We start from the raw sequence: 24731 nt of genomic DNA, 5'->3' as shown, positions 1-24731 counted from the left end.
CTGCAGTTCAAGTGGACTGCATGTTACTGCAATGGTATTGGGTATTTCCAAAATGTGAACCCAGCAATAATGAAGTAACAGTGACATCTGGCCTACGTCAGTTTGATGTGAAACTTGACACTGGCAATGCTCCTGCTTCCCTTGTGTTTCTAAGTGCCGTGATGCCTTGCTGCAGTGCATCTGTGGCTGGTATATGTCGCAGCCACAGTGTGTTGTTGGTGGAAGGAGTAGGCTAATGGGTTAAGTGCCAGACTAGATTAGACATTTAGCAGATCCCTGTCTGACTGCACCTTATCTCACTATTCCAAACAGACTCTTGTTTCTTTGCCAGAGGCTGCCACATCATCAGCTGTGTTTTCTTTACTTTGTCACAGGATGGGGGTATTGTTGGCTGGGCTAGCATTTATCATCCATCCCTAATTAGCCTTGAAGAAGTGGCAGTGAACTGCCTATTGAGTTACTCCAATCCCTGTGGTGTAGGTACACCCACACTGCAGTTAGGAAGGGTTTTGACCCAGTGACAGTTGAATGAACGGTGATATAATTCCGAGTCAGGATAGTGTGAAGCTTGGAAGGGAGCCTATGGTGTTCCCATATTAGGCAAGGACAGGATCTGGCAAGACTCCACGACCGAGTCACTCACTGATACTCACTGGCCTGTGCTGTTAGGCAATGTTACCCACCAGAAACAGCAGTGGCAGGGTCGGACTCACCTGTGAATCTCCTTCGCGTGGCATGTAGCCACTTGCTTATACACAGATAGCTGTGGGGCACCGAGAAATCTTTGACACCCTGCCGAGAACCAGTTTCTTCAGTTGCGGGGAGGGGTTCCAGGGCAGGATGAGGCTGAAGGGGAGACAATTAAAAATCTCTGGGGAAGCTGTCACATCAGTCAGCAAAAAAAATAAAAGCTGCCCAGTGTTTAGAGGAAGTACAACAATGATTCACCAGAATAATCCCTGGGATAGCAAGATTGTTTTGGAAGGAAAGATTGAAGAGACTGAGCCTGTATTCCTGGGAATTTAGAAGAAGGAGAGGCAATGTCATTCACGTGTACAAAATTCTTACATGGCTCCACAGGTTAGTTGCAGGAAGGAGTCTAGAACCAGGGTAGATGCAGGGATCTGGTCTAGAATCAAGGTACACAGTCTCAGAATAATAGGTAGGCACAGTAAGAGTTCTCACAACACTAGGTTAAAGTCCAGTAGGTTTATTTGGTAGCAGAGCTTTTGGAGCGTCACCCTTCATCTGGTGAATAATATCAATAATCTGTAAGTAGGCTTTTTAAATATATGTGAATGGTATTAGCCCGTACCAAGGTCACCCAAGGCAGGCATGCGAGACAACATGAATTTGCACAGAGGCACACCAAGCACAGGAGCATGGATATTGTTTTATGCTTCAGGAACTATTATTCCTGAATTTGTGGTCATGTCCTGGAATGCTACAGCTCATTAAGTAATTCAACCTCTCCATAACTTTATTGTGTCATCTTACCACTCCAGCCCACGATCTAGACTAACGCTCCAATGCAGTGAGGCAGTGTTACATGGTTAGAGGTAACATCTTTCAGATAAACTTCTAACTGGGTTCCCGTTTGCTCTGTCAGTTGGATGTAGAAAAGATTCCAGCATATTAACTGAGGAAAAGCAGGAAGGTTCTCTCCAGTGTGTTGCCAATGTTTATCCCTCACCCCACGTTCCTTAAACAGAGTCTCTAACTATTGCTATTTGTGGGATCTTGCTGTGTGTTTATTGGTCTACACATTTTTGCAAATTGATTTATATAGCATCTTAAAAGTGGTAAGACGTGCCATGATACTGAACCACATAGCTGAGGGGGATCTTATAGAGACGTACAAGATAATGAAGGGGCTAGATAGGGTAGAGGTAGAGAGATTCTTCCTGCTTAGAAAGGATTGCAGAACTAGAGGGCACAGCCTCAAAATAAGGGGAGGGCAGTTTAGAACGGAGTTGAGGAGGAACTTCTTCATTCAAGGGTGGTGAGTCTCTGGAATTCTCTGCCCATTGAAGTGGTGGACGTTACCTCGTTGAATATATTTAAGTCACGGTTAGATAGATTCCTAATAGACAAGGGAATTAAGGGTTATGGGGAGAAAGCGGGAAAGTGGAACTGGTTCACTTCAGATCAGCCATGATCTTATTGAATGGCGGGGCAGGCTCAAAGGGCTAGATGGCCTACTCCTGCTCCTAGTTCTTATGTTCACATAGGGAGATACATGTCTATAGAGACAAGAGCAGTAGAGAGGTGGAGAAATTGAGGGAGGGAATTCCTGAACTAACGGATGATTAAAATTAGGAATGATGATTAAGTCCAATGATTAAAATTAGGAATGTATGAGAGACCAGAATTGGAGGAACTCAACTGTCTCGTTGGGTTGTAGGGGTGAAGGAGGCCTCACTTCAGGGATAGGGAAGGTTGAGGCCATGAAGGGATTTGAAAACAAGAGTGAAAGTTGTAAAATGGTGGTAAAGCTTAGCCAGGAGCCAAGGATGTGTAGTTAGATGGATTGGCCATGCTAAATTTCCCCTTTGTTTCCAAAGGTGTGTAGATTAGGTGGATTAGCCATGGTAAATGTGAGAAGTTACGGAATAAGATGGGGGGTGGGCCTGGGTAAGATGCTCAATGGGCCGAATGGTCTCCTTCTGTACTGTAGGTACACTGTAGGTGTTCTATAGATTAAATAGGTATCTACATGAGGAGATTCCATAAACTGGGTGGAGTTGAGAGGAGGATGCAAGGAGTTTTCAAGGTGATTGAGACATGTTGAGTGAGTGGACAAATACATGGCAAATGCAGTACAACACGGCTAAACGTGAAGTTACACATTCGGTGTGAAAAACTGAAAGGAAGAGTATTACTTAATTGGTGATATATTGGGAGTGTGGATGTACGAAAGGATTTGGGTGTTCTTGTACGCCAGTCAATGAAAGTGAAGAGATGGGTACAACAAGCGCTTAGGAAGGCAAAAGGTATGTCAGCCTTTATTGCAAGAGGATTTGAGTTCAGAAATAGGGATCTCTTACTGCAGTTATGCAGGATCTTAGTAAGACCACACCTGGAGTGTTGCATGGAGTTTTGGTCTCCCTACCTAAATAAGATACACGTGCAGTAGGAGGAGTGCAGCGGAGGTTCATCAGGCTGATACGGGAGTTGGCAAGTGTGGTGACTGTCCCTTTAAAGATCAAACTGTAGGGTAAGGGGCACATGACCCAAGGGGAGCAGGGTGGGGCTCACCCTAGCCATCGTGGGCTTCTGTACTCAGAATTATCTCGGGAGCTGATCTCAGCCACAAGGCTGCAAGCCTCTGTATCATTTTAATCTGTGAATAATGGACTTGTGTTTCCCTTAAACTAGTGAACAAGCATCTTTACAGCAGGACTGTCCTCTGAGGAGAGATTGGTTTGACTGGACCTTTATTCACAAGAGTTTAGAAGAATGAGAGAAGATCTGATTGAAACATAAAATTCTAACAGGGCTGGACAGACTAGATACGGGAAGGATGTCCTCCCTGGCTGGGGAATCTAGAGACCAGGGGACACCATCTCAGGATATGGGATTTGGCCATTTAGGACTGAGATGAGGAGAAATGTCTTCACTCAAAAGGTAGCGAACCTGTGGAATTCTGAAAGAGAGAGATTGCATCAAAGGTTATGGGGAGAAAGCTGGAATATGGCATTAAGATAGAGGATTAGCCAAGATCATATTGTGTAGCACAGCAGCCTCAAAGGGCCGAATGGCCTGCTCCTAATTTTGATGTATATAAATATCCCTATGCTCAGTGATGGGGGAGCCCAGGACGTCGGCGTGAAATAGAATGCTGAAGTATTTGTGAGAGTGCTGATTGGCAGATACATCGCTGATTCCTTGAAAGACGATTGCAGCACTTGCACGGAACAACACCGCCTCCTCCAAGTTCCCCACTGCCCCCAAATCCACAAACCCTCTTGACTTGGAACTACATCACTGTTACTGCATCAAAAGTCAAAATCCTGGAATTCCATCAAATAATAAGTGGGCTGCAGTGGTTTAAGGAGGCAGCTCACCACCACCATGTGGGCAACTAGAAATGGGCAGTAAAATGTTGGTCTGATTTTTGTTTTGATTTATTATTGTCAGATGTATTAACATACAGTGAAATGTATTGTTTCTTGCGCTCTATACAGACAAAGCATACTGTACATAGAGAAGGAAAGGAGAGTGTGCAGAATGTAGCATTACAATCATAGCTAGGGTGTAGGGAAAGATCAACTTAGTGCAAGGTAGGTCCATTCAAAAGTCTGGTGGCAGCAGGGAAGAAGCTGTTTTTGATGTTTCCTATGTGACCTCAGGCTTTTGTAAGAGATTGAATTAAAGCTTTTTTACAGAGTCTAGAAGAGTTAAAATACAGCTTTAAAAGCATAGAATGAGAATAAAGGTTAGAATTTAGAGGGGTTACTGGGCACAGCTTGCAAGAAGTCACCATACTCCAACGTCATCTTGGGAAATCTGGCCTGGCCAGTGACGCTCGCATCCCATGAAGAAGGAAGAAAACAGCCTGCTTTTAATTTCCCAACAGATGAAACAAGTTTTCCCTACCCATCCTATGAAATCTTTTTACCATTTTAAACACATCAATGAGGTTAGCCCTCAGTCTTTCTCCAGGGAATACAAGCCAAGCAATCTTCCTCCTAATTTAGTCCCTTAAACTCGTGACAAGTCTGCACCGTAACCCCAATAAGGGTTCGTGAGGTGCAGTATCTAAAACTGAACGAAACGTAATAAGCTGTTTAAAAAAAAACTTTGTTCTGGCTCACCCAGGCCTGGCTTGCTCAGGCCCTGCTCGTTCTGTAACATTAGCCCAATAGCCCAATTAGCCCAAATGGGAGGTGAAGACAAATAAAAATGGCAGAGGGGTAGAATCCAACTCTTATCCACAATCTCACTCCCTCTCTTCTTTCCAGATCTCCCAGTTTATTGTTCTGTGCCTGAATCCCTACCGGAAACCTGACTGTAAATTGGGCAGAATTGTAGCAACAGAAGACTTTAAGCATCTGGCTCGGAAGGTAAGAGCACAGAAAACACCTGTCCGCTAAGTTATGGGATTTCTTTTCCGGGACCTGATTGGCAAATGTCTGACAGGCTCAGCTGATAGTCCTCTGCCCTACTGCCCTGCCTGCACATGGTGCTGAGCACACAGATAAGAGAGAGATCCCTGCATGCTCAGCAGTCAGGGTAGTTAATGGCTGACCTCAGCCTTGGGGGCATCTGCACTTACTCTTCATTTTTGGGCAGGAATGGGAAATCAGCCCTGGTTGGAAGTGTAATTGTGAGCATTGGATTAAGCTCTGGCTCTTTCTCTCTGTCCAGATTCCTTTGTGATTAAATTAAAAGATAAAGTCGCCATATCCCAGATGACCAGAAGCAGGTCCTCAAAAGGGAGAGCTGACTAGTGGTGGTTTAAACTGAGGGTCACCACAACTCGGGCAAGGGGCAAGGTTGAGAAGGCAGGGTCTTCATGAATAGCCTCAGCCGGTACGGGAATTGAACCCATGATGTTGATGCCGTTCTGCATTACGAACCAGTCATCCTGCCAACTGAGCTAAAACAATTAAATTACTACTTGAGTGAATCATCAATGTGAAGTCAGCACCAATAGATATGAAGGCAAACTCCAGGCCCCATTGAGACTGGGCATCTTGTGCAGGAGGAGAGCAGTTGAATGGAAGATATGATGCAGATTGGTATTAACTGCTATATTTCATCTCTGCCAACCTCTCCCTCCACCACACATTCTCTTCCCCCCCCTCCCCACGCTCACACTCCCACTCCTCCCTCCCCCTCATTCTCTCCTTTCCCCCTCCCCCTGCGCGTGCTCTCTCTCCCCTCCCCACCCCCCGTGCACGCCCTTTCTCTCCCCTCCCCACCCCCCGTGCACGCCCTTTCTCTCTCTCTCTCTCACCGCTCTCCTCTTTTCCCCCCCGTGCTCTCTCTCTGTCTCCTCTTTCCTCTCCCCACTGTGAACTCACTCTTTTCTCTCCCCCATCCCCCCACCCCTCTCCCCCATCCCCCCACCCCTCTCCCCCATCCCCCCACCCCTCTCCCCCATCCCCCCACCCCTCTCCCCCATCCCCCCACCCCTCTCCCCCATCCCCCCACCCCTCTCCCCCATCCCCCCACCCCTCTCCCCCATCCCCCCACCCCTCTCCCCCATCTCTCCCCCCTCCCGTTCTCTCCCCCCGTTCTCTCTCTCCCCCCCGTTCTCTCTCTCCCCCCCCTCCCCCCCGTTCTCTCTCTCCCCCCCCTCCCCCCCGTTCTCTCTCTCCCCCCCCTCCCCCCCGTTCTCTCTCTCCCCCCCCTCCCCCCCGTTCTCTCTCTCCCCCCCTCCCCCCCCGTTCTCTCTCTCCCCCCCTCCCCCCCTTCTCTCTCTCTCCCCCCTCCCCCCCTTCTCTCTCTCTCCCCCCTCCCCCCCTTCTCTCTCTCTCCCCCCTCCCCCCCTTCTCTCTCTCCCCCCCCTCCCCCCCGTTCTCTCTCTCCCCCCCCTCCCCCCCCGTTCTCTCTCTCCCCCCCTCCCCCCCCGTTCTCTCTCTCCCCCCCTCCCCCCCTTCTCTCTCTCTCCCCCCTCCCCCCCTTCTCTCTCTCTCCCCCCTCCCCCCCTTCTCTCTCTCTCCCCCCTCCCCCCCTTCTCTCTCTCTCCCCCCTCCTCTCTCTCTCCCCCCTCCCCCCCTTCTCTCTCTCTCCCCCCTCCCCCCCTTCTCTCTCTCTCCCCCCTCCCCCCCTTCTCTCTCTCTCCCCCCTCCCCCCCTTCTCTCTCTCTCCCCCCTCCCCCCCTTCTCTCTCTCTCCCCCCTCCCCCCCTTCTCTCTCTCTCCCCCCTCCCCCCTTCTCTCTCCCTCCCTCCCCCTTCTCTCCCTCCCCCCCCTCCCCCTTCTCTCCCTCCCCCCCCTCCCCCTTCTCTCCCTCCCCCCCTCCCCCTTCTCTCTCTCCCCCCCGTTCTCTCTCTCCCCCCCTTCTCTCTCTCCCCCCTCCCCCCCTTCTCTCTCTCCCCCCTCCCCCCCTTCTCTCTCTCCCCCCTCCCCCCCTTCTCTCTCTCCCCCCTCCCCCCTTCTCTCTCTCCCCCCTCCCCCCCTTCTCTCTCTCCCCCCCGTTCTCTCTCTCCCCCCCTTCTCTCTCTCCCCCCTCCCCTCCTTCTCTCTCTCCCCCCTCCCCCCCTTCTCTCTCTCCCCCCTCCCCCCCTTCTCTCTCTCCCCCCTCCCCCCCTTCTCTCTCTCCCCCCTCCCCCCCTTCTCTCTCTCCCCCCTCCCCCCCTTCTCTCTCTCCCCCCTCCCCCCCTTCTCTCTCTCCCCCCTCCCCCCCTTCTCTCTCTCCCCCCTCCCCCCTTCTCTCTCTCCCCCCTCCCCCCCTTCTCTCTCTCCCCCCTCCCCCCCTTCTCTCTCTCCCCCCTCCCCCCCTTCTCTCTCTCCCCCCTCCCCCCCTTCTCTCTCTCCCCCCTCCCCCCCTTCTCTCTCTCCCCCCTCCCCCCCTTCTCTCTCTCCCCCCTCCCCCCCTTCTCTCTCTCCCCCCTCCCCCCCTTCTCTCTCTCCCCCCTCCCCCCCTTCTCTCTCTCCCCCCTCCCCCCCTTCTCTCTCTCCCCCCTCCCCCCCTTCTCTCTCTCTCTCCCCCCTCCCCTCCCCCCCCTCCCCTCCCCCCCCTCTCTCCCCCCCCCCCTCCCCCCCTCTCTCCCCCCCTCCCCCCCTCTCTCCCCCCCTCCCCCCCTCCCCCCTCTCTCCCTCCCCCCCTCCCCCCCTCTCTCCCTCCCCCTCTCTCTCTCTCTCTCCTCCGCCTCCTCTACTCCACAGCTGACACACGGTGTCATGAACAAGGAACTGAAACAATGCAAGAATCCCGAGGACCTCGAGTGCAATGAAAATGTGAAGCATAAAACCAAGGAATACATCAAGAAGTACATGCAGAAATTTGGCGCCATTTACAAGCCTAAAGAAGAACCAGATGTGGATTGAATAATAAACCCCTCTCTGCCCCCCTCCCCCAGCCCTGCCCCGTCTTTGAGCAAAGCCCATGTGAACCTATAACCAGCTTTCCGTCTCCTCATAGCTATCTGTATTATACTGTTTTAACGCATATGTGAATATATTGAGAAGGCAAAGACAGCTCTTCTAGTTAACGACTAGTCCCCGTTCACTTTTGACAGTCACTTTTTTTTGAGGGAGGGAGGTTGTGGGGACAGGGAGGGTTTGTTCATTCTTCCTATTTTACTGTGTAAATACTATAGTATTGGTTAGATATCAATTTAGTCTGACTGTATATCACCAACGGTCAACAGTACACTGTCAGACTTTAAATGAAACATTTTACTGTATTAAATTTTTACGGACTTTTTTATGTAAAGAAAATGTTTAAAAAAAACTTTTGCTTTCGATTTAATGTCAGCAAAAAGAGAAATTGTGACGATGAGTGTGTTTTTGGAAAAAAAAAGTTTTAAAACTTTTTTCTGTTTTTTTAAAAAAAAACTTGTGCGAGATGATCTGTGGCTAGTACTGACTTAAAGGTTGTTTTTTTTCTGTTTGGATAACGAGCGATGGTGTTTTTTCACTGAACAAAGCAACATCTTTAGCTGGTTAAACAAAAAAATGAATTTGATCGAAGGGACTGGCCCTTCGATCCCCAACTCCCTCCCAAGCACGGGGGAAGGGAGTGACCAGGCCAGACAAGCCTGAAAGGGTCTTGGTTCAGACGCCATCCACTCATCCCCGCCCTATCCTGAGCTAGCTGACCTCAGCCAGTGTGGGGATAGTTGGGAGAATGTGTTGAGATGTCGGCTGTCTACATTTGACTAGCGCTGGGGAATGGCAGGTGCTTTGGGGCAGCTATCTTGGCGCTCCATCACTACCCGGTACATCCACCTCTCTCCCTGTCCCGCCAGAGTGAGACTGTGCGAGAATAGGAGTGCGCTCTCTGGTGATAACTCCCTGCAGTCGAAGAAGCTGTCAACACTAATCCGTGGCGAACAACCATTCGAGGTGTGGTACCTGTGTAACTGGATCCCTTTTGTTGGGAGAAGCGATTTTGTTTTTCGCTGAATCGATGTTATTTTGTTTTGCAAGGTGCCGTGGCAATTGGAGATTGGGGTGCAATTATTTTTCCTCCGCAAGTAGGTGCAGCTTATGTATTCCTGGTTTGCTGTGGATCCTGGCACCATTGTCAACGCTGGCAAAACAGTTAACAAATCGCTTACAAAATAAAGTCTCTCTTCCTCACCAATAACACCACCACCACCCCCCAATCCCTCACTCCCTTTCCGCAGCTCTCCCCCCACCCCCACCCCCACCCCCCCATTTGCCAACTTTGGGCCAAGCTCTCAGCTGTGGTGTTGGGACCCAGAATGGATTGACCACTCACCATGTAGCCCATAACTGGAAAGTGTTGGGTGATGACTGACCCACGCGCACCCATTTTACTGTCTTTCCACCTCCTCCTCCTCCTCTTTTCCCCCCCCCCACTCCCCCCACCTCACACCTCCCCCCCCCCACACCCCCAATCCGACCACAGTTGAATGTTCTACCCAAAACCTGTTGGGCTCAAGCATTTTGTTATGTGAGCCTATCTGATATTTAAAAAGAAAATGTATTCAATTAACGTGGATTTTTTTTAATTATTGATTAAATTAAAGCATATTACACAGGAGGGAGGAGGGGGCAGGAGAAAGTAGCAGATGTATTAAATATTTAGAGGCTGGTAGCATCACCTTTGAAGGAAATCTCCAGTTTGGGGAGTGATTCAATGCTGTATAATAAATTGCGAGTTGTTTTTTTTAAAAAAAGCACACAGTTCCCCAAGTATTTCTGAAATAATTAAACTGTTATGGACAACCAGTCTTGCAATGACACAAGCTGAGGACTCAGAAGGATGGCTACTGAATGTTCTCTTTCTCTCACTCTCACGCTCTCTATCTCTCTCTCTCCGGGAAATTGGTTTCAGTCGGTGCTCTCTGGTAAGTGGTTTGTGCATTTGTGATTTTTACAACTTGCAGAGATTTCACTTGGTGCTAGGAGCTGGATATTTGCAGGGATGAATGTTGTGTATTTTTAAAAAGTAAAAAAAAATGAAATACATTGTTTGAAATCTGCCTGGAGTCTTCCTTTTTAAAATGAACTTCACCCCCTGCTGTTCTTTTGGCTAACTACTTACGATAAAAGCCAGGCTCCTGTGATAGATGGTGGCTCTTGGAGGGTTGGGGGATGGGGGGCGGGGGTGGTTCAGCAACTTATAAAGCAAAGGGTCAGAGAGAGGAAATGTTTGACTGGACAAGTAGTAATAAAATACATCATCCTATTAGCCACAGGATGCAGCTTCGGTATTTTAAGAGGCTATAACTTAATGGTTATATTAAAGAATATTCTCACTACGAACTGTACAGGGGTTTCAAGTTTCATTAAACTTTATGGTAAAACGCCTATATTGTGCAAGAGTGTAAAAGGAATGTGTTTTGCACATGCACTCTTCTCTGAACGCCTCTCTGCACAATCTGTTCCCACTGCCTATTCCAAATGGTGTATACGAAAGCTTGTGTTTTGTCAGCTCTTTCCATTTCTGTACGCTTTCGTTTACTTTACTGCCTCTTGTATTTGCTCTCTGTGCACTCTCCCCTGTATTATCACTGTTGGTGTTCACGTTCTCTGTTTTCTTTGTGCACTCGGTCACCATCTCCTGTTTGCCCTCCCTCTTCCGCTCCCTCAGTCCCAATGTCCATTCTAACACGTCTGCCCTCTAATCATTGTCCCACCTCTTCAGTCTCTCTTTCTCACCTAGCTATTCTGTATTGTCTCTCTTGTTTGTGCTTTCTCTACCCAGCTGTGATTTCTTTCTGCACCCACCCGCAGGGTTTTGTATTTCTGGAATCACATTTTATTCTCTTTGGTTTCTGTTATGTTTTATCTATCCACGTTTTCCCCTTTTCTCTGTACCTTCTTGCTCGCATTTTCACTCATGCTTTCTCTCTCATTTGAGTACATTTTCTTGCTCATTCTCACTTATTCCTCATACGTTCCCTTGTTGTAATAATTCACATACAGATGAATTAGGAACTGCAGCAGGACATTTAATCCCTCGAGCTTGCTCTGCCATTCAATAAGCTCATGACTGATCTGATTGTAACTTCAACCTCACGTTCCTGCCTACCCACTATACACTTTCACACCCTTGCTTATCACGGATCTATTTTTAGGTCCTGTCTTAAAAATATTGAACGACTCTGCATCCAATGCCTTTTGAGGAAGACTTCCAAAGACTCTCAACCTTTGGGAGAAAAGATTTCACCTCATCTCCATCTTAAATGAGCAGCCCCTTATCTGTAAACAATGACCCCTAATTCTAGATTCTCCCAGAAAAGGAAACAACCTCTCCACATCCACCCGATCAGTATTCCTCAGAATCTTAAAGGTTTCAATTAATATCGGTGGTACTGTGGTTAGCACTGCTGCCTCACAGCATCAGGGACCCAGATTCGATACCTGGTCTCGGGTGACTGGAGTTTGCATGTTAACCCCGTGTCTGCATGGGTTTCCTGTGGGTGCTCCGGTTTCCTCCCTCTGTCCAAAGATGTGCAGGTTGGGTAGATTGGCCATGCTAAATTGCCCCTCAGTGTCAGGGGGACTAGTAGGGTAAATATGTGGGGCTAAAGGGTTAGGACCTGGATGGAATTGTTGTCGGTGCAGGCTCGATGGGCTAAATGGCCACTTCCTGATCTGAAGGGATTCTACGTCAGCTCTGTTCAACCTGCCCATTCCATGCATCATAGAAACCCTGTACTGCAGAAGGAGGCCATTCAGCCCTTCAAGTGTGCACTGACCATAATCCCACCCAGGCCCTATCCCCATATCCCTACACATTTACCCCCTAATCCCGTTAACCTACACATCTTAGGACACTAAGAGGCAATTTTAGCATGGCCAATCAGTCTAACCTGCAAATCTTTGGACTGTGGAAGGAAACAAGAGCACCCAGAGGAAACCCATGCAGACACAGGGAGAATATGCAAACTCCACACAGACTGTGACCCAAGCCAGGAATTGAACCCAGCTCCCTGGAGCTGTGAAGCAGCAGTACTAACCACTCAGCTACCGTGCCGCACACAGTTTAGTAAACCTAAACTGCTACTAACATGTTTGCACCTTTTAAATAAGGAGATAATACTGTATACAGTACTCCAGATATGGTCTGATGAATGCTCTATAACTGAAGTATAACTTCCCTATCTTTGTAATCAATTCCCTTCACAATAAACAGTAATATTAGTTTTCCTAATTACTTGCTGAACCTGTTCATGCACTGGGACACCGAGAACCCTTTGAATTTGAGCTCTGCAATCTTTCACCATTTAGACAAATAAGTTTCTTTTTTATTCTTCCTGCCAAAAGGGACCATTTCACATCACATTATACTCCCATTTGCCAGAACTTTGCTAACTCACTTTGTCTATGTCCCTTTGTAGCTTTAGGTCTGGTTCACAATTTACTCTGTGTCATCAGCAAATTTAGCAACCATCCCCTCAGTCATTTCTATAAATGATAAAAGATTCTGGTCCCAGCATTGGTCCCTGTGCTACACCACTGATAACTTCTTGCCAACCAAAAAATGACTCATTTATCTCAGCTCTCTTGTGCATGCTAGCCAATCTATCCATGCGATATATTACTCTTTACAGGATGAAAACTTTCAGCCCATCTTTGTGTAGGCCATCAAGCACCTATCCTAATCCTATTTCCTAGCACTTGGTCCATGGCCTTGTAACACTATGGCATTTTAACTGCTTAACCAAATGCTTCTTAAAGTTTGAGGGTTCCTTGCTCCACCACTGCTTTCAGGCAGTGTTCCAGATTTCCAGCACCCTTGGGTGAAAAGGTTTTTCCTCAAATCCCCTCTAAATTACCGTCCCTTACCTTAACTCAATGCCCCCTGGTTATTGACCCTTCTACCAAGGAGAAATCTTTCTTAACTACTCTTATTTATGTCCCTCCATAATTTTATACACCTCAGTCAGGTCCCCCCCTCAGCCTTCTGTGCTCTAAGGAAAGCAACCCAATCCTGAGCAGCCTCCCTTCATAGCTGAAACTCTTGAGCTCAGGCAACATCCTCGAGAACTTTGCCCCCTGACAAAATCTTACCCACTATCCCTGATTAATCCTTGTCTCTCCAAGTGCAGATTAATTCTTCAAAACTACTTCCAATAGTTTCTGTACTACTGATAGACTCATTGGCTGTAGTTACCTGGTTTACCCATACTTCCCTTATTGAATAATGGTCCCACATTAGCTGTCCTCCAGTCCTCTCTTGAGGTGCCTCACTTTTAAGCCCACGAGAGCCACTGACACCATCCTTTCAATGTTAATCACAGTTGATCTCCCTAATTTCAATATCCACTTAGTCTTTCTCCATGATGCAGAGATGCCAGTTTTGGACTGGGGTGGATCAGATGAGGTTACCTGACACCAGGTTATAAACCCACAAGTTTATTTGAAATCACAGACTTTCAGAACGCTGCTCCTTTGTGAAGTAGAGCAAGGTGCACAGGCACAGAATATATAGACAGAGTGATGATTGTCCGACACTAACAGATAAACAAGAGTGTCAACGTCTGCAGATATTCTTTGACGAAGGAGCAGCACTCCAAAAGTCTGTGATTTCAGATAAACCTATTGGACTATAACCTGGTGTTGACTGACTTCTAGTCTTTCTCCAGAGCGAACACGTAAAAAAAAAACTTATTTAAAACCTCACTTACATCATCCAGCCACAGACGCAGATTGCCACTTTGGCCCACGATGGGCTCTACTCTTCCCAGTTACCCTTAACCGGGGGGCAGTGATTAGGTTTGATTTCTGGTTTGGGTCACTGGGCAGAATTTGCATGTTCTCCCCATGTCTGCATGGATTTTCTCGATGCTCCAGTTTCCTCCCACATTCTGAAAGATGTGCTGGTTAAGTGCATTGATCCAAACAGGCTTCAGAGTGTGGCGACTAGGGTAATTTCACAGTAACTTCATTGCAGTGTTAATGTAAGCCTTACTTGTGACTAATAAACTCTTTTTAATATCCTTTATTATGTCCACTCTTCACTCATTTCTTCTTTAAGCACACCTTTAGAGTATCCACTGTTTTGATCCCATGTATCTGCTATAAGCCTTCCTTCTTTTCCTTCTCCAATCCTGTGTATCCTTTGATGTCCAGGATTCTCTGGAATATGTTAGCTCTGTACTCTGACTTCCACTGTTCTGAAGTGGATTTTCCTACAAATAGCTGCACCCAATCGTTTGATATGGAGATGCCGACGTTGGACTGGGGTAAACACAGTAAGAAGTCTCACAACACCAGGTTAAAGTCCAACAAGTGAGCAGAATTCTCTGCTCACCTGATGAAGGAACAGTGTTCCGAAAGCTAGTGGCGTTTACTGTCAAATAAACCTGCTGGACTTGAACCTGGTGTTGTAAGACTTCTTCCCCAGATCTTGGCCAGAACTTCTCTCGTCAAAATCGGCTGCATTCTTTCCTGGTTGCTCTCTACACACTTGCTCCAGTTTACATTCTGTGCTCACTCATTCTTGGTGGCTCTCTGTGTGATCATACCTGGTTTACACTGTGCACTCATACCTGGTTTAGACTCAACACAGTCCCTTCAGGTTTACTTCTGGTACATCCTCTTTTTTTTAATTCTGCGCACTCTCCCGGCTATTCTCTGCGCATTTGCTCCTGGTTCCTCTCTCTCGGTTACTCCCTACGCACTCGCTCCCGGTCCCTTTCTGCACACTCCTGGTTACTGTGTTCTCTCTGTCCTTGCTGTCTCACTGTCAGTTCTCATTATCATTCTTGATAAAGTTCATACCTCTTTCCCTTCATATCTTGCTCTCCCCCTTGTGCTCCGCCTGCCCTCCCCTGTGTTTTCTCATTATCCCCGGGCACCCTGGCAGCCCCCTCCTATGCTCTCACCCCGCCCACGAACCTTCTCTCTCTCTGTTTCTCCATGCCCTGCTCAGCCTCCCTCTGCGCCCTGCCGCCCCCCTCCATGCTCTGCTCTTTGTCAGCTGCCCTCTGTATTGTTAAGTGGTAACCTTCCTTTCCTTCCTACCTGGTTCCTTCCTTAGGCCATCAGACCTCTCTCCCCTCCCGGTCTAAAACCACAGACTTGCCTGCTCTGGGGACCCAGGACATTGATCATTATTTTCACCCAGTTGTCCTAGCAGCTGCCGTTGACACCTTCCTGGTGCTGCCAGACTCAGTGAAAGGTGGAGCTCTTGCTCTGTCCTTGACTGCCTGCCCGCAGGGGCATCGGAGCATGTTAGACCCATGTCAACCTGGTTTCTTGTGGGGAAGCTTGGGGGATCATGCCATCACTCCTTATATTATTCAGCCCTCGGTTTGGGTTTTGTAAGGCCTAATCTTCTCAGTTCCTGTTCCTGTTCCTGTTGGTGTATGGTTCTGTTCTAGATGGTCACCATCCCTCTAGAAAGAGGGCCAAAGGACCTCTTTCTGTGCTATAAAACTCTATGACTACTTAGGAAAATATTCTTCATGTGCAAGTCTAGATTAAGTCTAGTCAGGAGTCTTTTTGACCCAAACCAAACCCCAAGGACTGTCTTCCAATCAGAGGAATGAACCAGAAAGCTTATTGTGTTCTTCAGTTGCACCGTTAGTCAGGTGGACCTGGATAAGATATTCTTCTGGAGAGTTGGTGCAGACTCAATAGGCTGAATGGATTCCTTCTGCATTATAGGGATTCTATGGTTCTATGACCCAAAGTAGTTTTGCCAATTAATGCAGTCACAATTGTTGGAAATGAAGCTTTTGAGTCTCATCTGAAGGGCGGCACCTCTGACAGAAACATAGGGCATTGGATTGTTAGTTCTGCTGATGTACACTGGTCTCTGGAATGGAAATCAAAGCGACAATGTCAGATTCTGAGCTGAGAGTGCTTCCACTGGACCAAGGCTAACTCCCAATAGTCTCTGTTTACAGGAGTGTTTGGTGAATGTGCAGGTGTGTGGGTATGCCGTTTATTTGGCATACAAGAATTTACAAGATATCTAGCGACTTGGGGGCATGCAAAATAGGCAAAGCCCAATCTCTGGAAACTACCCTACCACAACCCTCGTAACCATCTTACACTTTTTACAGGTAACCCTCAAACTCTCTGTACTGACAAATGTTTTAAAAATTAATTTCATTCATTCACCTGGAGCTGAATGAAGCAATTAAATCTGAACATTCTCGTTCCTTCCTTCCTTCCTGGGCTCAGTTTGAGTCTGCGTCCTCTTGTTGTGGTTGTGTGTTTGGCAGTGACATTTTATGTATTGTATATGTCTTGTGGTTCCTCTACCTTCCCATAGGGGCAGCCCAGAGCTGCCTTTATTTCCCCTCCATAAATGCTGAATGTTTCAGTTGTCTCGGCATCCACAGTCAATAGGGGGGCTGCCTTCCCGGTTTCTTTTAGAATCATACAGTGCGGAAGGGGCCCTTTCACCCACTGAGTCAGCACCAACATGCGGATACTTTTTAAAGGATGTGGGCACCCTGTCTCTACCACCCTCCCAGGCAGCACATTCCAGACTGTCACCACTCTCTGGATACAAATGTTGTTCCTCGCATCCTCCCTAAACTTCCCGCCCCTCACCTTGAACCTATGTCCCCTCACGGCTGACTCTTCAACTAAGGGGACCAGCCACTCTGTCAATGCCCTTATAATCCTGTACATCTCAATCAGATCATTCCCCAACCCCCCCAGTCTTCTTTACCTCAGGCAAGACAAAGCTATTTTTCTCATTTCATGGCCAGATATTCCAGCTCTAATGTTAAAATGACATATGCACTTGCTCTGGATTCTTTCACCAGAGGCAATAGTTCCCTGCCACCCTCCGGAATCCCTTTGATCATTTTAAACTCTTCCATTAAGTCATCCCTCAATCATCTGAATCCTGGGAAATGCTTTCAAATTGGCCTACTTTTCTCTCTGGTTCTGTTCAGCTTTGCTTTAGGCCTTAGGCATAGCTTCTCGACAATAACATGGCCAATAGCAAAAGAAGTTTGTTTTTTCAAAAAAATCTTGTGGTTGGTAGCTGCCTATAGTTGGATTTCTGTTGAATTCCTCGCAGCAAATGTCACAAAAGTGTTTTGGAAAGCAGATAGATTGAGTCAGGAGAAGAAAATCATTGTGGGCAAAGAGACCTTGCCACAGCTTATTCTAGTAGGGCTTTGGGCCTAGGTCTGTTACCATGGTTATCAGTTTAGCCCCCACCCCCAGGTTGTCTTTCGCCCGACCGCCCCTCGATTCTGACTTGTTATTGATCAGTGCTGACTTTCTGACTCCACAGTCGCACATGTTGGGCGTGGATTCTGCTGACTGCTCCTCTTGACTGTGATGATCAAAGTTGAAAAGAATGGAACAGCTGCCCCCACATCTGCTGTTTAATCACATGCAGACGCTGCAAACCGAAATGTAGGATTAAATCCGGCCTGGCCTGCCTGCCAACAAAGTGGGGGGTGGGGTGGGGGGGGGGCAGATGACAAGAAATTGAGGTCTGTGCCTCTCGCTCACTGTTTCCATTTAAAAGAAGCAACATTCCTCACCCACAGCTCCCGCTTTGATTTGTTCCTTATCTCCCTCCTCTGCCTAGGGAATACAGATCCGCAGGTACCAGCACAACTCTTTCCCCCCTCCCCCCCCCTTCTCTCTCCCCTCCTCCCCCCTCTCTCCCCCCTCCCCCCCCTTCTCTCCCCCCTCCCCCCCCCTTCTCTCCCCCCTTCTCTCCCTTCCTCTCCCCACCACCGCCCCCCCCCCCCACCTTCCCCCACCCCACTAGCGCACACACACTGTAAGGTAGTCATTCGGCATATATCAAGCTAGTTCAGTCGCTGGTAAGAGGGCCAGTTACTTTTATTTTTAACTCTTCCCTCGCCTATCAAGGGTAGCAATTTAACAGCTTATTAAAGTTAGAGAGCTTTTAGCGGGCAATGGGTCAGAGGGCACATACTTAAGAAAATTAGGCAACGAATTATAGGGGAGGTGAACAGAATTTTTAAAGAGCGATTTATTATGATGCGGTATGCACTGTCTGAAAGGATGGTGGAAGCAGATTCCGGACTAAGTTTCAAATGGGCTTTAAGTATATATCTGAAAAAATCAAATTTGTAATGCTTTGGGGTGAAGCAAAGGAGTGGGACTAATTGGACAGATCTTTCAAAGAGCCATCACAGGCACACTGTGGTGATTAGTCTCCTTGTGTTTAAGCTTCTGTGATTAGAGGCTTTATATATGAAATATAAGGATTACCCAAGCTACAGTTAGGATCTATTTTGGGGCTCATTATGGTTATTGATTATGGTGAATTCCCAAAGGACAGTACGTGACATATTCCAGGGAAAACTGCAGGCATCAGAGCATCAGGCAGCCAAAGTATCAGACGATGAACCTTCAGGATAAAGGGTGTGTGTCAGACCTGAAACCTTTGTCAAAAGTCAGACTTTATTCCGAAAAGCAAAATCACTGAAACCCAGAGAACAGACCTTTTGTGGCCTCCATTCATCTAACTCCCCACCTCACCAAACCAGGTGCTCAGCTTCATCCGCCACCCTCCCCCCCCCCCCTTAAGATAATTGGACATACATATATATATAATGACCAGGGTCATAAGGGTAAGAGCAAAATAGGAGCTATGAGTTTCCCAGCCTATCACATAAAGGAGATTAGGGTTGGGGATCACTATTGAAATGCAATTGTTTGGTCCCATTCACTTATTGCTCAAACTCTTCTACTCTCAAAAAAGCCAGCTCCTTCTTGAGCTTGTGACAGAGAAACCAATCCAAGAGCATCGCTTCAGCACTGCCCTTGCTGGAAATATATCAGGGGATTGCAGGATCACTCTCAGGCTGGTCTTTATTGCCCATCTCTAGTTATTCCCCCTGAGGAGATAACGGACAACTGTAGCCCTTGTGACTGACCATATTGCTCCCACAATAGTGTTACGTCGATTATTCCAAAGTAGTGACCCATGCTGCTCTTTAGGTCTTGGCTACTCGTCAGCTCAACTCATTGAAGAGTGACCACAATAAACAATAAACAGTTTTTAGGATTCTCACTGCATTGCCATCTGGATCAAAAGGTTGTGGTTTTTATGCTTCACTTCAGAGACTTGAACACAGTCTTAGCTAGCACTCCATTGTAGGAAGTGGTGAAGTATTGGAATTTTATTCTAATTTTATTGGGAGGCCTCAGGTAAAGGTCAAGGTCCAATAGGCAAGATACCATCTGAGTTGAAAGGAATAAAGGAGTATTGTGGCTAATATTTGAGATTTCCTTAACCATTTACAGGTTTTAATACCTTTCTGAGAATGAACGTAATTCGAGGGGATAGAATGATGCTCTCCTTGACTCCAGATCTCTTTGCTGAACTGCAGAAGCTGCTACAGGGAGGCCTGTTGATCATAGCCTCTGGGGTCACCTTGCACCTATTTCCACTCCTCAACTTCTTCCATCTTCAACGTTTGCCAACTTTAGCCACATCATTGTCAGTACCCACAGCAGGTCTTGTGGCAGAATCAGGTAGGATCCCTGCCTCGGGGCCAGAAGTTCCAGGTTCAAGACCCACTCCAAGACTTTGCAGCTGTGTTCATGTTACGGCCAAATAGTTAAATATCAACTTGTAAATCCTTGCAAGATTTCTGCCAATGGTAGGCAGTAAGATTGCTGGTCAATCAAAGGGGAAAAGGGATGGATCACTGTCCAGAGTTTTGGGCTACAGCATTCATGTAAAAGTGTTGGTGCCACAGCAATCCAGCCGCCATTGTGGGGGGGGGTCGTGGTTGTCTGGATGGCAAGTATGGATTCAATTAATGCCAACTGTGTTCAATCCGCATTTGGCTGGAGTCGTTCCCACACCACTGCCCAGTTAATTAAAACTCATAGATCAGGGGGTCAGTTAGAGACAGTCACACAACTTGGAGGCCTAACATGTATCTAGACAAATCCCTGAATGGACTGTTTTAGAGAAAGATTTACTTAGCATCTTAGTCCTACCTGATCTGGGAATATTTGATGGGGCAGTATCTAGGAAGATGCATGTTGTATCTAAGCTTTTGATGGGACTGTAATGGCGAGGAAACTGTGCTACATCTGAACTCGGTTTGATTCAAACAGTGGGTGATCTTTTCCTTTACATAGATCTTGAAATGAGAACAAAGGAATGTATGATTTTATGATAATTAAACCACGGATACCTCCCAGACCAACGATGACTTTGAGAATGAGTGTTGGTACAAATATTCTTCCCACCTGTTGTCGGTTATGCAGAACAGGACAACACAGGATTGACTAAAAATCTTTCGTTTGAAGGGTTGTGCACACATTTGAGAATGGATGCACTTTCTTTTGGAAGTCCACAGCACTAAAATAAATCACATCCTCAGCATCTGGATGCAAACATGAGTGAAGGGAACGCAAGAAGGTTTTTGATTAACTTCGTATGTGGACTAACCTGGAGCTATGGGATTCAGTTACCCGGTTGAACACCTCCCAGACATCTGCAGAGAATGAGCTCAGGAAATCAGGAGTAAAACCAGCTCAGACTCACCATCAGGACTGTAACTACTTTGACTTTTGTGTTTTAAATCCAACCTGGGATTTAACGCCACCAGCCTTTTGGAATATCAATTAGGGTAAAAATACAGTAAACCTCTAGACTTTGGTAGTGGACTAGAAACCTTGAGGTCCTGAGTTCAAATACCACAAATGATGAAGTCTACAATAGATATTTAATAAACTTACGCTTGTTTCCTCCACACCACCATCTCCCTCAATATCCCCCTCCCCAAATCCGACCAAAACTAACATCCTCTCACTTATTCTCCAAATCAGATATCCCCCCCACAGTCTGATCCTAATCTTGATCTTTCATCTTTCCTACGAGATCCAACTTCTTGGTCCACTGTCTTGCCAAAAATAGCATCCATTCCTGTTCCTATTCAAACCCATCATCATCATCAACCATTGATCCTTGCAAAATGCTGGGTCCATTTCTAATCTTCTTTTCCTCTCCAAATCCTTGTCCCCAACCAAATTAGGGACCACGTTTGAACATTTTCTGTTTTGTTTTTTTGCCCCTGCTACCACACGGACATGGCCCTCATCACGGTCACAAATTACACTGCCTCACACTGAAGCAGATAGCTCACAGCCGCCTGCATTCTATTGATTCAGAATGGAGTTTCCAACTCTCATATTCCTTCCATTACATAAACCACTTATTTGCTTTTCCATGTATCACCATCTTTGCCCTCTCTCCACCTCACTTCAATTCAAAAAGCAAGATTACATAAGAACATAAGAAATAGGAGCAGGAGTAGGCCATCTAGCCCTTCGAGCCTGCCCCGCCATTCAATAAGATCATGGCTGATCTGTTGTGGCTCAGTTCCACTTTCCCGCCCTCTCCCCATAACCCTTAATCCCCTCTCTTATCAAGAACCCATCAACCCGCTTCTTAAAAATATTTAGCGAGGCAGCCTCCACCACCTCAACGGGCAGAGAATTCCAGAGATTCACCACCCTTTGAGTGAAGAAGTTCCTCCTCAACTCCGTTCTAAACCGCCTCCCCTTTATCTTGAGGCTGTGTCCCCTAGTCCTAGTGTCTTTTTTGAGCGGGAAGAGTCTCTCCACCTCTATCCTATCCATCCCATTCATCATCTTATACGTCTCAATGAGATCTCCCCTCATTCTTCTAAACTCTAACGAGTACAAGCCTAGTTTATTCAGCCTCTCCTCATAGCTCAATCCCCTCAACTCCGGTATCAGCCTAGTAAACCTCCTCTGCACTCCCTCCAGGGCCAAAATATCCTTGCGCAGGTGCGGCGCCCAAAACTGCACACAGTACTCCAGCTGCGGCCTCACCAATGCCCTATACAGCTGCAGCAAGACCTCCCTACTTTTATATTCAATCCCCCTCGCTATGAAGGCCAGCGTCCCATTCGCCTTCCTGACCACCTGCTGCACCTGCAAGCTGGGTTTTTGCGACTCATGCACAAGGACCCCGAGGTCCCTCTGCACCGTCGCCTGCTGCAGTTTTTCGCCACGTAAGTAATAGTCCTTCCTACCATTCTTCCTACCAAAGTGGACCACCTCACACTTGCCAACATTAAATTCCATTTGCCATTTCCTGGCCCATTCGCCCAGCCTATCTAGATCCTTCTGCAGACTCTCCACACCCTCCGCACAATTTGCCTTTCCCCCAATCTTGGTGTCATCAGCAAATTTCGACACCCTGCACTCGGTTCCCTCCTCCAGATCATCTATGTAAATGGTAAATAGCTGAGGCCCCAGCACCGACCCCTGGGGCACCCCACTAGTCACCAACCGCCAATCCGAATAGCACCCATTGACCCCCACTCTCTGCCTCCTATTTGACAACCAATCCTCTATCCACGCTAACACCCTACCCCCAACTCCATGTCCCCTGACCTTCTGCAATAACCTCTTGTGAGGTACCTTGTCAAACGCCTTCTGAAAATCCAGAAAGACCACATCCACCGGCTCTCCTCTATCCACTGCCCTAGACACATCCTCATAGAACTCCAGTAAATTTGTCAGACACGACTTCCCTTTAATGAAACCGTGTTGCGTCCGCCCTATCAAGCAATTCCCTTCAAGATGCCTCGCAATTTCCTGCTTAATGACGGATTCTAACATTTTACCTACCACAGACGTTAAACTAACCGGCCTATAATTCCCCGCCTTTTGCCTGGCACCCTTCTTAAACAACGGCGTAACATTAGCCGTTTTCCAATCTTCCGGCACTTCCCCGGAATCCAGCGACGTCTGGAAAATAACCACCAAGGCATCCACTATCACCTCCGCCATTTCTTTCAGAACCCTCGGATGCATTCCATCCGGTCCTGGGGACTTGTCCACAATCAGCCCCTCCAGTCTGTCGAGCACCACCTCTCTAGTAACAGTAATGTCATTAAGGCCCTCCATTCCTACCACCTTTCCATCGCTAACACCCGGCAAATTATTCACGTCCTCCTCCGTGAAGACAACATGTTCCCAGAAAGATAAAGGGTGGGACTAACTAGTCCAGAGAACCTTAGATGTCAAAGGATATACAGGATTGGTTAAGGGAAAAAAGGGAGGCTTATGAAGATATGGGGAGGGTGGGTTGGGGGGTTGGGGGGGCGCTCAAAACAAGGGATGCCCTAGAGGTATGCCCAAGACCACAAAAGGTCATGAATGTAGCCCAATCCATCACGCAAACCAGCCTCCCATCCATTGACTCTGTCTACACTCCCAGCTGCTTTGGCAAAGCAGCCAGCACAATTAAGGATCCCACACATCCTGGACATTCTCTCTTCCATCTTCTTCCATTAGGAAAAAGATATAAAAGTCTGAGATCACAGACCAACTGACTCTAAAACAGCTTCTTCCCTGTTGCTATTAGACTTTCGAATGGACCTACTTTGCATTAAGTTGATCTTTCTCTACACCCTAGCTATGACTGTAACACTACCTTTGGACTCATTCATTTCCTGCTTAATGAATGGTATGCTTTGTCTGTATAGCGCATAAGAAACAATATTTTTCACTGTATACTTATGCATATGACAATAATAAATAAAATCAAAAAGGAGTATAGAAAGTTCTGGGGGTACTTAGAAAAGAAATTAGCAGAGCAAAGAGGAGGCATGAAAACAGATAGGCAAAATAATGGAAAATTCCAAGGTATTTTGTATATTAAGGATAAGAGGAAAGGGTAGGTCTTATTAAGGACCAAAGTGACAATGTGTGTGGAGCCAGAAGATGTAGTTGAGGTATTAAAGTGTTTTGCATGTGTTCACAATAGGGAAGGATGGTATAGGTATAAAAATTAGAGAGGGGCACAGTAATACAATTGAACAGATTAGCATTGAGAAGGAGGAGGTGTTATAATGTGTTTAAAGTGGATAAATTCTCAAGCCCAGATGTGATGCATCCTAGGCTGCTGTATGAGGCAGAGGAGATTTCAGGGGCTCTGATGTTAATTTTCAAATCATCTCTGGCCACAGGAGAGGTGCCAGAGGACACCTGATGTGGCACCATTATTCAAGAGGAGAAGTAGGGATAAACCAGGTAATTGTAGGCCAGTGAGTCTAACATCAGTGGTAGGGAAATTATTGAAAAAAATTCTGAGGGACAGAACTTATTGGCATTTGGAGAGGTAAGCTTTGATCAAGGATAGTCAGGCTAACAAATTTGATTGAACTTTTCAAGTAAATGACAAAGTGTATAGATGAGGATAATGCAGTTCATGTAGTTTATATGGATTTCAGTGAGGCTTTTGACAAGGTCCCACATGGGAGACTGGTCAAGAAGGTAAGAGCCCATGGAATCATGAGCTTTTGGAGCACTGCTCCTTCAGGTGAGTTGCACCTTTGGCTGATTATGTTTCTCTGTAACACCTTGACACATTTTCTACATTTTAAAAGGAACCATTTAATGCAAGTTGAGATTGTTATAATGCTGTTAAGATCATAACTATGGCAAATTGTGCAAGAAAATGTGGAGAACTGTTGGATTTTTGGGAAAAAAACTTCTAAGCAGGTCACTACTGTGGCTTTCAGGAAATGAACCAGCCATTGTTCTACAGTCTGTTAACTCTAGCCACATGCTGTGCAATTGACTCCAGTGTGTTCTGGGCAACTAAAAGAGGAATGAATGTGGCCTT

At 47.0% G+C, this 24731-nt stretch overlaps 1 protein-coding gene across 5 annotated transcripts in view; it reads left to right on the top strand.

The window, feature by feature from the left end:
* setd2 (SET domain containing 2, histone lysine methyltransferase) overlaps nt 1–9319 on the top strand; it is a 101956-nt gene extending 92637 nt beyond the window's left edge. For all 5 annotated transcript variants that reach the window (XM_080194492.1, XM_080194490.1, XM_080194487.1 and 2 more), the window contains 2 exons: nt 4965–5066; nt 7838–9319. In XM_080194492.1, the coding sequence (XP_080050618.1) occupies nt 4965–5066; nt 7838–7999 (264 nt within the window). In that variant the 3' untranslated portion in view covers nt 8000–9319. The remainder of the gene's footprint in view (nt 1–4964; nt 5067–7837) is intronic.
* Nucleotides 9320–24731: the final 15412 nt, after the last annotated feature.

This window comes from Carcharhinus amblyrhynchos, chromosome 8, assembly GCF_965287045.1.
Source record: "Carcharhinus amblyrhynchos chromosome 8, sCarAmb.v2.hapA, whole genome shotgun sequence".
In the NCBI taxonomy this organism is placed as follows: Eukaryota; Metazoa; Chordata; class Chondrichthyes; order Carcharhiniformes; family Carcharhinidae; genus Carcharhinus; species Carcharhinus amblyrhynchos.
Note: the sequence above shows the minus strand (reverse complement) of the source record. Positions and strands in the feature narration are given on the sequence as shown.